This window comes from Didymosphaeria variabile (assembly GCF_027946475.1).
Source record: "Didymosphaeria variabile strain IMI 356815 chromosome Unknown scaffold_2, whole genome shotgun sequence".
Classification (NCBI taxonomy): Eukaryota; Fungi; Ascomycota; class Dothideomycetes; order Pleosporales; family Didymosphaeriaceae; genus Didymosphaeria; species Didymosphaeria variabile.
In genome coordinates this window covers 4,441,459-4,454,077 of record NW_026611621.1, presented here as the reverse complement: position 1 = coordinate 4,454,077, position 12,619 = coordinate 4,441,459, and the positions used below count along the sequence as shown (strand labels likewise).

The following is a 12,619-nucleotide window of genomic DNA, read 5'->3' as shown; positions in this document are numbered from 1 at the left end:
GCAGGCATATCCAGGTTGCGCTGCGTCGTAGCTTCAGGTACACGACGCAAAACAATAATGGATGTCTAGACCACTACGTCGATTTCCTCGCAAAATTGTATCGTTCAATCATCAAGACCACATAGTTTTGCTCGCGACTAAGCAAGCTTCTATACGGAGATGATAAGCAGTCGCTCTATATCCAGCGCATATGCATCTGTCTGACGTTCTCTGATCCAGCTCTTTCCCTTCCATCAAGACTGATCTTCGCTTTGCACCTTTCTTGTACCATACACAAAGTCTTGCGACAAGTGATGGAAGGCCTTCACCATCATCGTAGCAGTCGTGATGTTCCATAACCGTGGGTATCATAAAGCAAACGCCCGTCCCAAAATCCGAAAACCCTCTGGTGCGCACAATCGATTTATCATCCATGACTGTCAATCTTCATACCCAAATTGCTGCGGCGCCGCCATGCTCATCCGCAACTGCCTCTCCCTCTGCTTAGCCTGCATCTCCAGCGTCTCGACAGCATAGCTCAACCGCTGCTTTTTCGCCTTCAACTGCTTATATTTCATCTCCTGGACCGTGCTCATAGGCTTCCCATTCGCCCCTTCGCTTCCTCTACTCTTGGTCGCAAATGCGGACTCGGCGCTATTGTCTGGGGTATCGAGACGACCGTCGTTCAGATCACACTTCGCAATCAGAGATTGCTCGCGGCGCTCTAGCTTGTCGAGGTAGTTTTGCACGCGTGTGAAGAGGGCTTCGACTTCGGGACGGATCTCGGAGAGGAGGGCGGATTGAGCGGTGTGCAGGTCGGGTTCGGATATGAGTTCGAAGTGCTGGTGGTGATTTAGTAGTCATACGAGACAGATACAAAACGCTGGATCTTACCCGAGTAGTCTGGAGGACTTTACAGAGACGTGGAAAGTCGTTGGTAGATTCCTCGAGGATGTTGATGGACGAGTCGAGCAGCTGCATGCTGTTGCGCAGCGATCCGACGCAGCTATCGAGAGCCATGATCTCCAAGGTGGCGTCTCGCGTGTTTCCAAGCTATAGTAAACTTTGTCGTTTTAAAAGTTATTGTTCGATGGTGTAGTTGTATCAATTGCCCAATGTTTACCCTCGCCCGCGATCCCCACCACCGCGGCGGAACCCCGGCAAACCACCGTCTTGGCGGCGCGAAGATTCGGAGCCCAGCAGCTCACCTCCCATCCGCCATCACCACCTCGACCACCACCCCATCCACCCCGATACCTCCATCAATTCGCAAAGATGCCTGGTTTCCTCGGCAAGAAGTTCCCGGCGCCTGTCGGTATGTCAATTGAGCTTCTCCTCCGCTCTCCACCGCCGATAGAAGCACAGGATGCTAACGAATCGCAGCTAAGCCCATGTGGCCTTTCTACATCTCCGGTACGTCGCACGCAAAGCCCAATCGAAAACGACCAAGGAGAGAGAGTCGGAAGCTTGGGAAGATGAAATCGATGCGATTGGGAGCTAGGGAGATCATGGAAGGACACAGGAGTAGGGCTAATCTAAGACCACAGGCCTCGTCATCCTCTACGGTGTTAACGCTGCCGCTGGTGCCATGATGACTGGTTAGTACACCTCACGATCCAACGCCGCGAACGGCCGCGACATGGAGCAAAAAGCTAATCCTGGGATAGCCGATGAGTACAAGGACGACCCAAGGAACCCCCTCCGCAAGAACCCCGCCTCGGACAGCCATTAAGCGATACCCGAATAGTACGAACGTCGATCGGCAGCATGGTGGAAGCGATGTACAATAGCTGTGCCATTGGAGAAGGGGCCGAGGGATGAGGCGAAGGAAGGGACTGTATAGAATCCATGGACAAATGAAAAGCCACTCTTCCGAACGACATATCCGCGTCCGCCGCCAATTTATATTTACAACGGTCTTGTGAATATCTTGCGTTTCGAGAAAGCTCCGGAACAGCCATCACTGGCAGTTTAGACGGGGGCTGGCAGCCGAGCGCTGGTCACCTTCATGGCTGATGCTGGCCATTCAATTCCACACCGAGCCATGCGCATGCTAGCTTACATCACCATTTGCCACAGCCTGACCAGCCTGCTCAAAGCCAATGTGCTATTAACGTCCCGGAAGGAACGAGTCGCGTCCAAGCACACCTAATCGAACCCCATCCTTTCCATCGTCTTCTGCCGTGACTGTCAATTTCGCGTAGGCAATGCTGTCCCTTAAACATTACACACGTAGGCCGCACCAACACAGTTACTCACTCTTTGCAGTCAAGCCGAGCACGGAGATCTGAAGAACTCAAGACCCGGTTCCTGCGACCTGGACCTCATACGGGTACTTCCCATATTCTTACCGTTCTCCACAACAACCAGCCCGACTTGGGCAAAAGCTCGCATTATCGGTGATCACGCAGGAGCTAAAAACGGAAAGCATTGCAATGGCTTTCCGGAAAGCTTCGATGAGCTCGCATGCATTCACGCGACTGCCTTCGAGCGGATTAGACCCACGACGAGCTTCGATTGCTAGACAACATCATGTGAGCCGTGTGTAGCAGGTCCTCCTCGCACAATGCGAAATCCATCTCCATTACAGATTCTACCCAGGACTAGACTAATACAAGCAATCATCAAACGAAGTCATCAAAGCCGTTATAGTTATAATCTTAGACGTCGACTCCATCGCTATGCATCTGACGCAGAACTCGGGATAAAACAATGTCGAAGCGGAACCGTTGCCCAGTCTCTAGGCTTGTACATCCCATCAGAATAGAGAGCTAGGCGAGGGCCTTTCCAATCTCAGTCTACGCACACACTCTCCGTGCCCTCCGCCCTCGCTTTCCCCTTCCCCTTCCCCTTCCAGTCACTCTTCACCTGCGCTCCACATTCTCGATATTGCCCTCTGTTAGTATCCTGCTGATGGTACACCATCTGCACATCAACAGCCACAGCCTCGTTTTCGTCCTCGCCGAGCTCTCTCTGCGTCCCGTATCCTTCGTCTGCCCAGCCCATGCCCGAATCTACCCTTTGTCTCTTGCCGTCTGGTACTTGTATCTCTTCAGTGTCAGGGGCAGGACGCTTCTGTGACGAGGTCTCGTATACATGCACTGCCGGCTCCATGTTTTGGTCTGTAATAACCTGCTTATTAGGAAATTGGTCATAGCATATCCAGCGATCCGGTGATTGTTGTTGATTGTACGCGACCTCCACTGGTGTTTCCCTCGCCGCTGACAGTGGAAGCTCGTTCCCTGACGAGAACGAAGAAGATGCCGAGGATGACGCAGACGCTGGAACTTGAGTAGCGACATCTGGATACTGGCTCTGCAGCATAGTCTGGGGTTGCATTGTTACGGGTGGATACCCGGAAACTGACATCCGTTGAGCTAGGGCTTGGGCTTGTGCCATTGCCTGGCGGCCGGCTGCTTCCTGCATAGCGCGGGCTCTATGTGCTTGCATTTCAATCTGTCTGCGGTGCGACATTGCGGCTTCGAGGTGGAGTTGGGGATTCAGTGCCATAGGCTGTTGGTCCTTTGAGGGCTGGAGAGTGGCTTGAGAGTTTCTGGGTGACAATTGATCGATCGAGCTAGTCGGGCTGTGAAGTGACGTGGGTTGTGGTTGCAGTGGCTGTCTGGACTGGGTGGCAACTCGCATTACATCCCGCATTGCAGTCTGAAGGCGTATGTTTTCCGCTCTTTGCTTTTCGCCAATGTAGTCATCATCGTCTGCTAGGTCAATGACGACTGGATCTTGTGCATTCGAGCCCGCATTGCACCTGGAGCTACCAGGCTGGGAGTGGCTTTGATGCTGAATGGTTAGAGACGTTGATGGAGGATACGTCGAGTGGAGCTTTTCTGGTGGGGAGCGCTTTGCAGCGTTGCGCCATGATTCTGCGGAAGCGATAATCGGCGATTGTGAGCTTGAATCTGATGTCGAACGGGTTGCGTGGGAGCTGGCGCCGACGATGCAAGCATGGTCCTCGTCCCAAGATGCCGGATAAACATCAACGTCCAACATTCTGCTCAGTCTTCGGTTCATGTCATCCTTCTTCCGTTCCTCTTGCTCCAGATACGCTTCCCAGTAACCAATCAATTCATTCCTTAAGTGCCTAAACGCTTCCACATTCTCTTGTTCCCGAGCTACCCTCGCTCGATGTAAGAAGGCGTGACGACCGTTGCGTGCGGTTACATCGGGTACCGTAGCCGCCAGTCGAGTGTAGAACTCTTTGAGTTCCGTAAACATGGCACGGATCGGTGGCTTAGAAATGAGAGAAGTGGTGGATGCAGAAGCAATCCAGCGCTCCCAGTTGGAGCGGTACTCGGCGAATCCGGGCTGGGCACAGACGAAGAGGGGTACCCTGATAGGTAGCTGAGGAACAGAACACAGTGGTGTGGAAGGTCGGCCATGAGGCGATCCATTCGTGGGCGTCGTGAAAGTCGCGGCTTGACCGGGTACTGGCAGGCTGATCATGAAGTTGGTCTGCGGTGTCCCTTCGTATACGCCAAGGAAACGTGGCTGTCTGACGTTGCGCAAACGTTTGAAAGGTCCTACCAGGGTTCTGATATTGGTATAGAGTTCCTCTTCGGTCCAGATGAATTTCGAAAAGCCCAGCCGCACGTTGAGCCTGCAGAGGTTGCATGCTTTGCTGAGGATGCCGGATATCACCACACCGATGTAGTCTCGGATGTCGTAGATCTCCACCTCTTCATCCCACGGAAAGGTGTGATAGCCGCGATTGGTATCGTCCTTCCAATTCTCCACCAGGATATCGACGTTGTAGTTTTTGACCGCAGCCCAGTCAAACGTCCTCAAGAATCTTTCTTTTATTTTGTCCACATCTCCAACTACATAGTGAGATGACCCGTCTGCCCTTCTTGGTTCGAGAAGACGTCTGCCGCACATGAAGGTCCCATCTTTCCGGACATCGACCGTGAATGGAACGGTGCTATACAGTAAGTCTTTCACTTCGTCGTGTACCTGGCGGTTGACAAGGAGAAGGTCTATCAACGGTACCGGGAATACGCTACGCATTGTGGAGCGATCAAGAGACGAATTGGATCCATTGCTATGCATGTTGCTGCTGAGATTCCTAGATGCAGCACGCGAAGAGCCTGTCGAATGATACCAGGGCTGTTCCTGGTCGGGGTCTTCGTCAATGTGGAGTAGCGAAGTTGACGAGCCAATAGCTCTTGATGGAAGCAAGTACCGGAATACTTCCAGACGAAGTTCAAGCGGTAGCTTCATGAAGTGACATGGCGTATCAGGATGTCCTTGATGTTCTGCGCAAAGCTCAAAGTACGGCGGTGTCCACCGAAATAATCTTCCACACTTCTCACCGTCCTCTTGCACCAACTGACACCATCCAGCGTGGCTTTGTTGATCTCTATGGGTGTAACAGGTAGGTAGGAAAGTCGAATGGACATTCTTGACGTGATGAGAGTTGCGACCGATTACGGCACTGCAACGGACTCCTTTCTTTTTGTTGTAACCAGAACATCGCCGGAGAAAACCTTCTGGGTCTTTCGGGTCCAAGGGCTGTGCCATGTTATTGCTGCTGGCCAATGTTGGTGTAGGAGGCATAGGCTCCGGACTATCTTCAATCTTCATGATTTCATTGTCCACGAAGACAATGGCGGTTGTCGACATCGCGCCCGCCACACGACTGCGGGGTTCTGCGCTATTCACCTGTCCTTCGACTGTGGGCCGGAATACGAGGTGTCTGGGTAGGACCGCCTGCACGCGACCATGTACGCACCTCTCCGGTCCGGGCGAAAACAGCTTGCAAGGTATTTACCTCGTGAAGGACACTTGAGAGAGGGACGTCAACCTGCGAAGAGGAGTCCTGCAGGTTGCACTGTAAAGCAATGAGCCTGCTGCACGACCTTGTCCGACAGCTTCGTTCCACAGCTTCCTGAATAGTCGGCCACCATTAGCACTCGGGAATTTTCCCCTCAACAGAGTTCTGCTGCAAATTGGCCGAGAAGGTGATAAGGCCAGGGTTCGAGGCAACCCATATATATGCACATGCGGCCTCCACCACGCCGCCAAACCGCCGCATTGCCCATTTTCTGCACATGCGCAAGGCGCGTTGCTTGCCCGAAACGGCAACAATCGGGTGCAAAAAGACTTGTGCCATCCTTACCTCAGACCAACTACTCGGGCGTCCATTCCTGCTTTGGCCGTTTCGCGCGGCTGATAGCGCAGCAATTTGCACACTGCACAATGCTGGCTCCATGCGTCAGGTTGCGCAATACTTTGCGACCACCAAGCGGAGTGCGGGACGATGCGACGACGTACGAGATGTGGCACCTTTTCGCGAGTGACATTCGCAGAAGAGGCCGGGCGATCTGCTTAGCGGAAGTCGCTTCGTCTCGCGCGTAAACCATGCCTCGCTTGTCATTCGCCCACTCGTACATCTGCATTCATCACCACTGCATTTTCCTAAACGGTGAGCGACAAACGATGCCTCGTCATTTATTTCGCGCGACACAGCTGAGTAAGTTGCCCTGTGTCCACTTGCAGGTCCTGCTGCGACACCCATGCATAAGGCGAACGGAGTGTCAAACGAGTCGCATCCAGGTGCGTACGAAGCAGAGGCGTTCAGCAAGTGCATTGCTGGCGACATGCGCTAGAGGTTGCCTCGCGCCTCGGTCATTTGCCATCGCAAAAGCATCCTCAAACGGCATGGCCAATAGCAAGCCTCCAACACTCGCTCCGCTTAAGCACGTAACATGTCCTTCATCTGGCTCGTCGGAGGGACGACCGGTGAACAGCGTGCAGCCTTGCCGTGCATGCCTCACAACCCAGGCACTGGACAGTCGATCCTGACATCGAACCATCATCCGGAGCGACAGCTTACTCTGATCGAAAATCATGGCTTCACCTATTTCTGGCTGTTGTGGAAGTCAGAGTATGCCCGGTGGCGTGAAGCCCGAGGACAGGATCAAGGCCAGGCAAATTGTCGTTTGCCTGATCTGTGTGGCGCACCAAGGACAATCGCACAGCGATATTGAAACAGTGGATCTTGCCAGCGACCGCGATGTATTGACAAATATCGTCATGATTTTGCTGACGAGATCCCATATTCCGTTTCGGGGTCAGCGAATGCAGTAGAAATGTGGAAGCCGTGTCTCATCGGACCTGGTCTCTCATTATTAGGTCAACGCTGACTGTCGTGAAGTAAGCAGTCCCTCTAGTCTCGATCCAGATATCAAGATTAGGTCGCCTGCCATTGTGTCGTTCAAGCGTTCGAAATCTTACAAGTGACGCAGCTCGTACGGACCCTGTCTTGTCGAGTTTTTCGACATTTAACGTGGTGAGGATAGCGGCCTACAATCGTCAGCGGTACCCATGCGCACGTTCTCATAATGTTGGAGGCATAACACGACACTGGATGTATACTGCTCTACCTTCTATGGCAAGCCGATCTACATCAAGGCGCCGTAGTCCGGCTCCGGCTCCGGCCCCATCTCCGGCCCCAGAAAGAGAGCACCGCTCATGGCTGTAGGGGTGAGAGCCTTACCTGCGAAGATAGGCACAAAAACGAGTTCCGGACAAGAATAGATGTTCCTAAGATGTGCAGCGGAAAGGGTTACGTGGTTGGGGAAAAGGTCAGGTAAAGGTCGAGGGTGGGCGCTTCCGGATTAGTGCTTGCGAGGAAGGCGCGTCCGACTCCTGTCAACGAACGCACCAGATATCAGCCCTAAAGCAGAGCTCCAAACGTGACATGCTTTTATGGTGCTGTTCACACTGCATTCAATGGGTACAGTGCATTCCTCCTTGAGCGATCTTCGACTTACAAATCTGCTCAAAACTGCAGCTAATCCAGCCTTATCATTAGTACCGGAAGCCCGTACTCCACCGAAAGCCTACTGTCCGACAACTGCTCCTGTGCACTTGCAGCAAATGTAGAGATTTCCAGCAGTTTCCTCAGCACATCTTCCGCCTGCCTGTCAGCATAGCGGTCCGCAAACACCGCAGCCATTAGAGCGTCCTCAGACGTGCTGTCAACGAGTCTCAGGTTTTCTTCAAACGAGGCAAGCCCCCCTAAGAAGCAGCGAAAGAACGTCAACGATCGGATACTATGAAGTGATCCTTTTCATTATGCCTATAAATGGTCTTCTCGAGTAATCGCTACATCGATCAGAAGAGACGCACCGTAGTGGTCACAGCAGCGTCAATAAGAAGACTGGCGCCGTTGATGTAACTCGCAGCCGGACTGCACAGAAACGCGACCACATCAGAAACCTCCTCACACTCTGCTGCTCTTTTGATCGGTACCACGGCAGATATCATGCCTTGAACCTCGGGGTTCTTCTGTAGTTCCTCGTCGAGCAATGGTGTGCGTACCCACGTTGGACATACTGCGTTTACACGGATACCGTCGGGTGCATGGTCTAAGCCTATGACAAGATCAATTATCCCAAAGAGCTTAGGTCGAATAGGGCCTTTGCTTACCGGCCATCTTCGTGATACCCATGGACGCATGTTTAGAGATGGTGTAGGACCCTTTACCCGGCAGACCGGCAAAAGAGTTTGCGGAGGCGATGTTGACGATAACCCCACGACCGATATCGCGAGTACCGTTCCTACTTATCCATGTCTTCGGTGTCTGCTTACGCATAGCCGCAGCCTCTGCACGCACACAAAGAAGGTTTCCCCTCGTGTTGATGCTCATGACACGATCGAAATTCTCGATGTCTGTATCGGCCAAGGGCGCATGTACTCCGTTGTCGACCTGAAAGACACAGCCAGTACGTCAGCTTCTGCATTGACTAACATCAAGAGGCTCCCCTGGACGACCCGCGTTGGGGGGGTGTGTGAGTGATCGCTTTTCACAATGAGTGCAGAAGGCATTATTTACTTACACCTGCAGCATTGACGCAATAGTCCAGGCGACCATACTGTTCCACAACAAAGCTCACCATATCATCCACTGACTTCGCATCTTGAACATTCATAGTAAAGGTGCTTGTTCGGTAGTCCTTGTTACTCGCGTACTTCACACTCTCCTGGGACGATGCCCTAGCCCATCCCTCATTCATGTCTGCAAACACCACAGCTTTTGCGCCTGCCTCGGCAAGAGAAAATGCGACCTCTTTTCCGATACCTCTTCCTGACTAGTCGAGTTTGTTAGCATGGTGTCGGCCGCAGCGACTGGAAGGCATGACCTACCCCGACAACGAGAGCGATACCGTCGAGTTGAGCACTATTGATCATAGTAGCTGGTTTGGGTATGTGAATGTTGAAGTGTAGTAATCTAGCGAAGGGCTGGTTAGTCTGCGAAGAATAAAAGGTATGTTGTCGGCCGTCGTGGTGAACTTTCAGCGAAACGTCTCTCTGACTTTGCCGCATAGGATGCGGCGTACAAGCAGACGGCGTTGATGCTGCGCCGCAACTAGTAGGGAAAAGCGCGTTATTACTATTGGGGTATTGCAGCGAAGAAATTGTGCCTTCTTTGTGCATATGCAGTCGATAGTACTGGCTGGCATCATTACCATGGTGCAAGTTCACTTCGTAACGTCACCACCACTTACCCAGCGAGGCTGAACTGAAATGGTGTAAGCCGACTTGTTGCGTAAGATGATTGTTGATTATTATTTTCATCATCCACGCCTCCATGTCTTGACTGTGCCTCCAGACCGCATACACTCGCAAATTGCATCATGTGGTCAATTCATTCTCTCGCCAGAGAGGTGTTTCGTACCTCAAGACCCAATCCGGATGCGAGCTTCCTTCCAGCTTTTGCTCTCGTGTCTACGGATCCTTCGTACACAAGCAAAGCTGGCGCCTGCACTTCCGGCCAGATATATGACCCGTAAGTGTACCTTCCACGTTATTCGCTTGAAGATCTCACAGACAAGTAAGTTGCGTTGCAAAGCAACTATCTTGTCTCAGTCTCTAAAAGTACATTAGGTTTTAGTGCTGCGGCCTAGAGACCGCACAGCCCGCACTCATGACAATTCTGTCAGGATTTGACGAAGCACGTGTTTGACCAAGTTCACCTCGCCAAAGAGAGCTCCCATTTAGATACCATCCTTGGCTTGCGCCCCATGCTCCACATAGCCTATGGGCATAATTAGGTCGCTCATCCTGACTGTCAAGTGGCTGATCATCTGAAACAATGGTTGAAATTGGGAAAAGGGTTCTGCCTGCGCCTCTGCTTACCATGGTCATATGCACAAGAAAGATTAGAATCACGAAGTCAGAATAGAATCCACGGATACATGAGATCGAACAATAGACATGTGATGGCCTGCGAACACCTGCTATCACGTACCGTATAAAAGCAGGCACCAGCAATGATAAATACCAGATGAAACGCCCAAACACATCTGCCACTCCTCGATACCAACCCAACGAAAACGACGCACAGATCAGATCGCAGTCCACAAAAGGCTCGCCCGTGATGAAGTCCCACCATATCCTCACAACGACCCTCCTCGGCCTTTCAAGCGCCGCTTCCACCCCAAACCGCATGCCCGGCGTCTACCGCATGTCCAGCCTATCGACCTATATCAACGGCACCCTCGACAACCCCGAGATTTGGGGTCCCAATCCCATCGGCACCCTTGTGTTCACGCAGGACTACGTCATAGTCCAGAACAGCGACCCGCGTCTCCCTCTGTTTCCTCCCGGTCACTTCTTCACGCAGGTCGGCACGCCCGAACAGAACGCTGCGATCGTAGCTGGGACTGTTGCCCATTCGGGCACCTACAAGGTTAGTGAAGATGGCGTCTTCGCGAATATCACTTTTATTGGGTCGACGATTCCGAATTATGTGGGTACAACGGTGGGGAATGACGTTTTTACGTTTGTTTTGAGAGAGGATGGGAGTGGGATGAGGGAGCTTTTGAGGTTGACGCCGGGATTTAACATTAGTGTTGAGTGGGAGAAGGTTGAATGCATCTGAAGTCAAGACACAGTCGGGAAAGCTGGAGGGGAGAAGTGTCAAAAGGGAGGATGCATCTATCAAGGCTGGGGTAACATGCTTCACGGATACTCGCTTAGTACGGTTGTATGTTTTCGTTGGATATATTCGAATGAAACCAGTGGAATGATATTTGCTTTCGCTATGATGCCTAAGGAAATGCTACGGAGCTGTCTGAAATGCTGTGGGCTCAGTATGCCGGTACGCGTACGCTGCTCCTGCTCTCGCCGTTGGTGTCGCTGTCGCTTCTGTTCGCCAATACGCATGTGCTGCCTCTGCTGTGGTAGTAGTGGGGGTTGGGTCGAGGCAACGCCCGAACCAACCTTTAGTGGTGCAAGTAGTTGTGGTGGTTGCGTCGTCAGTAGTGGTGGTGTCAGTGGTGGTCTTGTCATTACATCCAAACCAGCCCGGTGTTTCACAAGTGCTAGTTGAGGTGGATGTGGTGGTAGTTGTTGGCGATGTTGTGGTAGTCGTAGTATCATCCCGACAGCCCCACCAGCCAGGCGTTTTGCACGTCTCGGTGCGTGTCATAGACGTTGATGTGGATGAGGAAGTGGAAGTTGTCGTATGCTTCTTTGTGCCGTTCTCGAGTTTCCAAAGATAGCAGTCAACACAGTTGACGTCCTCATCCTCACATGGAGCAGCCTCGTCATATTTTGAGTACACCATGTCGATGGAGTAACGCAGTCTGTGATATTGGGTGCTTTGTCGCCATCCCCAGTCCTTGACAACATCATATGCGCACCGCTTACCTGTGTGGCATACAGTCTCGAACGCATACCCAGCTATAGAACAGAAGCTTGACCCACCATTGCAGGTTCCCATGTAGATCGGATCGGCAGTATGTCCAAAGTGAAAGCCTCCAGTGTTCTCTCGAAGTGGCGAGTCCTGGCCCCTAACGGCCAGGCCGAGTCGGGCTGCAGCCAAAGCTTGTGGGTATGTTTCGAAGGTAATAGATGGAAGGCCATGTCGCAGACCGATGAAAGAAGCCAGGGCGCCTCCCAAGCTGTGACCGGTCGTAATGATGTTCGCCTTTGGGTACAGCTGAATGACCTCATCGTAAAGCTCTAGAGTCGCCTCGAAGTAACGGTTGGGTTTCAGAAGTTCATCCTTGACGCATTGCTCATCACAGGTGTATGTCCCCGTCATGCAGTCGCAGACCTGACGCCATAGATACGGGCCATTCTGACCACAACAACACGATCCGAACAAATTGTCGTTATCCTTGTCGCGGCCCGACGTACCATTGCCTTCGAACATCGAGACGGTGGTGCCCTTGACTGATAGAATAACTGTCGAGTTGGTGTCATCGCTAAAGACGTGGCCTCGGATTCCACTATCCTCCCAACCAAACGGAAGCGAACTTTCCCACCTCTTGCCCACATCGAGCCATTCCGGATCATCACGGCCTGGCTTGTATGCGTCTTCAGACATATTGGCGAAGTTCAGCACTGTCTGCTTGTCTTTCACATCCGGTCCTACGACGTACTCTGGGTGCCATATAGGCGACATCGGTTGTTGTTGTAAAGCATAGCTTTGTAGAGGCGACTTGTCGATTCTTACCGAAGACGTGCGTACTGGAAACGGTCCAAAATGAGCGGCAGCATCAGCTTCAATCACGACCCTTCCAGGCGATATGTCCAGGCGCCGTGCCCTTGGTCCTGGCTGTCCAGCGCCATGATGGAAAACATGACGGAGTTTTACTCCATCTATTGCTGG

General features: G+C 52.3%; 5 protein-coding genes across 5 annotated transcripts; 1 reads left to right on the top strand and 4 right to left on the bottom strand.

Moving 5' to 3' along the window:
* Positions 1–419: 419 nt before the first annotated feature.
* On the bottom strand, positions 420–960 carry SPC19 (DASH complex subunit spc19; the record flags this gene model as incomplete). Its single annotated transcript, XM_056211993.1, has 2 exons — positions 420–821; positions 874–960. The coding sequence occupies 2 exons, from the start codon at positions 958–960 to the stop codon at positions 420–422; spliced, it is 489 nt and encodes a 162-aa protein (XP_056075466.1).
* Positions 961–2,772: 1,812 nt separating this feature from the next.
* On the bottom strand, positions 2,773–5,001 carry N0V89_003190 (uncharacterized protein; the record flags this gene model as incomplete). Its single annotated transcript, XM_056211992.1, has 1 exon — positions 2,773–5,001. The coding sequence occupies one exon, from the start codon at positions 4,999–5,001 to the stop codon at positions 2,773–2,775; it is 2,229 nt and encodes a 742-aa protein (XP_056075465.1).
* A 3,111-nt stretch (positions 5,002–8,112) lies between these two features.
* On the bottom strand, positions 8,113–9,014 carry N0V89_003189 (uncharacterized protein; the record flags this gene model as incomplete). The annotated part of the gene is made up of 3 exons (XM_056211991.1): positions 8,113–8,372; positions 8,428–8,707; positions 8,838–9,014. 3 exons carry the CDS (start codon positions 9,012–9,014, stop codon positions 8,113–8,115), a joined length of 717 nt encoding a protein of 238 aa, XP_056075464.1.
* Positions 9,015–10,285: 1,271 nt separating this feature from the next.
* On the top strand, positions 10,286–10,882 carry N0V89_003188 (uncharacterized protein; the record flags this gene model as incomplete). The annotated part of the gene is made up of 1 exon (XM_056211990.1): positions 10,286–10,882. One exon carries the CDS (start codon positions 10,286–10,288, stop codon positions 10,880–10,882), a length of 597 nt encoding a protein of 198 aa, XP_056075463.1.
* A 496-nt stretch (positions 10,883–11,378) lies between these two features.
* On the bottom strand, positions 11,379–12,412 carry ATG15_1 (putative lipase atg15; the record flags this gene model as incomplete). The annotated part of the gene is made up of 2 exons (XM_056211989.1): positions 11,379–11,485; positions 11,710–12,412. The coding sequence occupies 2 exons, from the start codon at positions 12,410–12,412 to the stop codon at positions 11,379–11,381; spliced, it is 810 nt and encodes a 269-aa protein (XP_056075462.1).
* Between the last annotated feature and the right edge of the window lie 207 nt (positions 12,413–12,619).